The 3586-nt window shown below is 51.8% G+C and overlaps 1 protein-coding gene across 1 annotated transcript; it reads right to left on the minus strand.

Moving 5' to 3' along the window:
- Positions 1–708: 708 nt before the first annotated feature.
- LOC124675630 (pentatricopeptide repeat-containing protein At5g02860) lies at positions 709–3320 on the minus strand. The gene has a single exon (XM_047211696.1). It carries the CDS (start codon positions 3318–3320, stop codon positions 942–944), a length of 2379 nt encoding a protein of 792 aa, XP_047067652.1. The 3' UTR covers positions 709–941.
- Positions 3321–3586: the final 266 nt, after the last annotated feature.

Consider the following 3586-nt stretch of genomic DNA (forward strand, 5'->3'; position numbering starts at 1 on the left):
TCATGACAATAGCAGCAATCAGGATAATCTTCATGAAACTTTTCTCTGGATTCAGGCATAACTTCTATACGGGTATTGCAAGAAAATGAGTATCCAACTCGAAAACAGAATAATTCAGTAAATCCAACAAAAGAGAGTGATATTGAACTCACTCACTAGCTGACTGCATCTACCGGCATTATGGTGCTACTTGAGTACTTTTTGTTAGTTTTGCCTTTATCAATAAAGCTCTCTTATCAGCATCAAGAAAAACATGATGATGAGGCCCTTACCTTAATTAGGACAGGTTCATGCCATCTCAGGAGGCAAATAAAGATGCTTAGTGCATTTGACACATGCCACATGTCTCTAAATGTCACGGTCAGTGTCCCATAAATTAACCAGGAGTAGCAGCACTACAGTAGTCGGACGCACAACAAGTCCAGAAGGAGGATTTGAAACATTGTTGAATCAAGCAAGTTGGAGATATAGTAATGATTAGACTTTGTATCAATTGCTAACTTATCCTGGAAACTCATCAACCTGCACCTGAAATGAAACACAAGGAGAAAGGCCACAGTTTGCTAACATACGTCACAAAATGAGGTCTACTAAGAAAAGTGCATATAATCTCACAAATGAAAAGTCCAGATATTTCTTCTATTTGAAATGCTACAACAGATGAACCTTTGTATCGTCATTACATACATTAAAATAATTAGTATGACCTTGCCAGATTAGGAAACACATAAATATGTATGTACTGGTTACAGGGAAAACTTCCAGCACATGTACAATCCAGCACATTAAGTGGAGAAACTAAATGTATCTTAGTGGTTCTCTCGATTTTTCTTCAGAGAAACGCAATCTGTACATATCCACTATGAAGTACAAGTTGCTAATGACAACTAAGAAAACTGTTATATCTACTTGTCATACTCACAAATACAAACATTTGATATTCAACCTCTACCTCTCGAAGTGTGCTTAGCCAACAGTTCTAGCAGTCTTTGTTGTTCTTGTTTAGATATTCCAGGATGAAGCTGAGGAAGGTTGCTAAGGAATGATTTGGCATCTGATATCTTATCATGCCTACAGTACTCCTGTAGTATTGAATTGTAAGTTCTCTCATTGGGCTTGCAACCATGAGTAACCATATAGCGCACTAAATCAATGGCTTCTTCAAACATCGAGTTGGCCACATAACTCTTAACAAAGATATTGTATGTTACGATATCTGGTACCAGGCCTGAAGATTTCATCTCAGAGAACAATCTTGAGGCTTCTTTCATCTGCCCTTTTCTTCCATATGCATAGATCATAGTGTTATAAGAATATCGATCAGGGCGTGAACCACTTGACTTGATCTCAGCGAGAATATTTTCACACTTTTCGCAATCACCCAAACGAGAATACATGTGCATCAGGCTATTGTATGTTGCGGTGCTGAGGTTAATGGAACTCCCCTTCATGAGTGAAAGAATCTCCTCCACCTTCTTAACCATCCTATTTTTCCCATATACAGAAACCATGGCGTTTAGAACGTTGATATCCAGAGAGCCCCGCCTCCTCCTGAGTTCCAGGAACGCCTTCTCCGTTTCGGGTAAGTTATTTACTTTGCTGTTGACCAGTACCAATGTTTTCACTAGCCCGTGGTGTGACTCTATCTTCTCTGCGTATATATCTTCTGACAAAGCTTTCATTTTGTCCAGCTTCTTTGCATTAGCATATGCATGAAGCAGTGAAGAATAACTAAGCTCATCTGGCCTACAATTCAGAGTCTCCATCTCCGCAAACAACTTTTCCGCCTGCTCCCAACGCCCACCACGAGCTAGTGCAGATAGAACAGCATTATATGTCGATATGTCAGGATGTATGCCCGCTTCAATCATCCTCTTATATATCACCATAGCTTGGTCAAACAAGCCACACCTACTATACGAACTAATGAGCGAAACATATGTGTCCCGCTCGGGAACATAACCCGATTTCTTCATCTCCTTGAATACCCCCGACACCTCGGTGTCCAACCCATTCTGCCCGAACACGGCCAAGAGCGTGTTCCAGGTCACGACATCCGGCACGAATCCAGCAGACCTGAGGTCATCAAACACAACCATCATCTCCGGGAACTTCCCCCTCACCCCGTGCAGCTTGATCAACGCGTTGAACGTGCACAGGTTCGGCTTACACCCGTTCCTCAGCATTTCATCGTATGTCCCTATCGCCGCATCAACTTTGCCAGCCCTGTCGAGACCAGAAATCAGCGTCGTGTACGTAATGACGTCCGGCTCGATCCCCTTACCCTCCATCTCCCCCTTGAGCGCCGCCGCCTCGTCCAGCAGCCCATTTTTCACGTGCGAGGAAATGAGCGAGTTGTAGGACACGACGCTGGGCGGACAGCCCCCTCGCTCCATCTCCCTGAGCAGGCCGATCGCCTCGCCGTGCATCCGCGCCTTGCCGTACACGTCGAGCAGCGAGTTGAAGGTGACCTTGTCGGGCTCGAACCCGGCAGCCTTCATTTCGTCGAACACCTTGGCTGCCTCCTTGTGGAGCGCGCTGCGACGGCAGCAGCTGATGAGCGAGTTGTAGGTGTACCTGTCGAGTGGGAGTTTGTTCGCCTTCATGGTGGCGACGAGCGCCAGCACGTCCTTCCAGGGCGCGGCGGTCTTGGAGTAGGCGTGGAGCACGACGTTGTAGGTGACGAGCGCGGGCTGCACGCCGCTGGCCAGCATGCGGCGGAAGAGCGCGACGGCGTCGTGGTAGCGGGTGGCGCGGGAGAGCGCGGAGAGGAGGGAGGTGTAGGCGGTGGCGTCGGGCGCCGGCGCGGCGTCGAGGAGCGCGGAGGCGTCGGCGAGGCGGCCGGCGCGCGCGAGGACGCGGACGGCTGTGGGGAGCAGGCGGGGGTGGTGGAGGAGGCGGTCGCCGTGGAGGTCCCGCGCGGCGTGGAGGGCGGCGAGCGCGACGGATGGGTGGGCGCGGGTGGCGAGGGCGATGAGTACGGCGGGGAGGTCGGCGGGTGGGAGCGCGGCGAGGGTGTCGCGTGGGGAGGTGTGGGTGGGGTTGGATAGGAGGGACTGGAGCGCGCGCCGCGCCGGGAGGGAGAGGGAGGGCGGCAGGTTCCATGGTTGCCCGCCGGTGGTGCTCCGGCGGGTGGGGTCGTGTGGGCGGCCGAGGCGGGGAGTGCGGGAGGTGGAGGTCGGGGTGGGGTGGGAGGAGGAGAGGAGGGAGGTGGGGGAGAAGAGGCGGGGAGGGGAGTGCGCGTGGGGGTGGAGGTGGGGGAGAAGAGGCGGCGGCGCCGGCGCGCGGAGGGGGAGCTGGAAGGCTATCGTTTCGGTCATGGCGGGTGGGGTTTAGGGGTTATGGCCGGCGGGGGGAACAGGGTCGAGGCGCCGCTCGTGGAGAAGAGGATTGGGTATGGGAATGGGAGGAAGGAGGTTCATGGTCCGGAACCAAACTGAGGATTTGGCGGGTGGAGCAGTCGGCAAAACCTATACACCGACCAGGTCGGTGGCTACCGGCCACCGCACACCTCCTGGTCGGGTATGGGCCAGGCCCATTTAAGTCTATTTAGTTTGTAGCAGTCCGTATTTCCTTTTTTTTTTGT

Source organism: Lolium rigidum, chromosome 7 (genome assembly GCF_022539505.1).
Source record: "Lolium rigidum isolate FL_2022 chromosome 7, APGP_CSIRO_Lrig_0.1, whole genome shotgun sequence".
Lineage (NCBI taxonomy): Eukaryota > Viridiplantae > Streptophyta > Magnoliopsida > Poales > Poaceae > Lolium > Lolium rigidum.

Coding starts and splice junctions, on each gene's coding strand:
- LOC124675630 (XM_047211696.1), bottom strand. CDS start 3,320: ATGACCGAAACGATAGCCTTCCAGCTCCCCCTCCGCGCGCCGGCGCCG.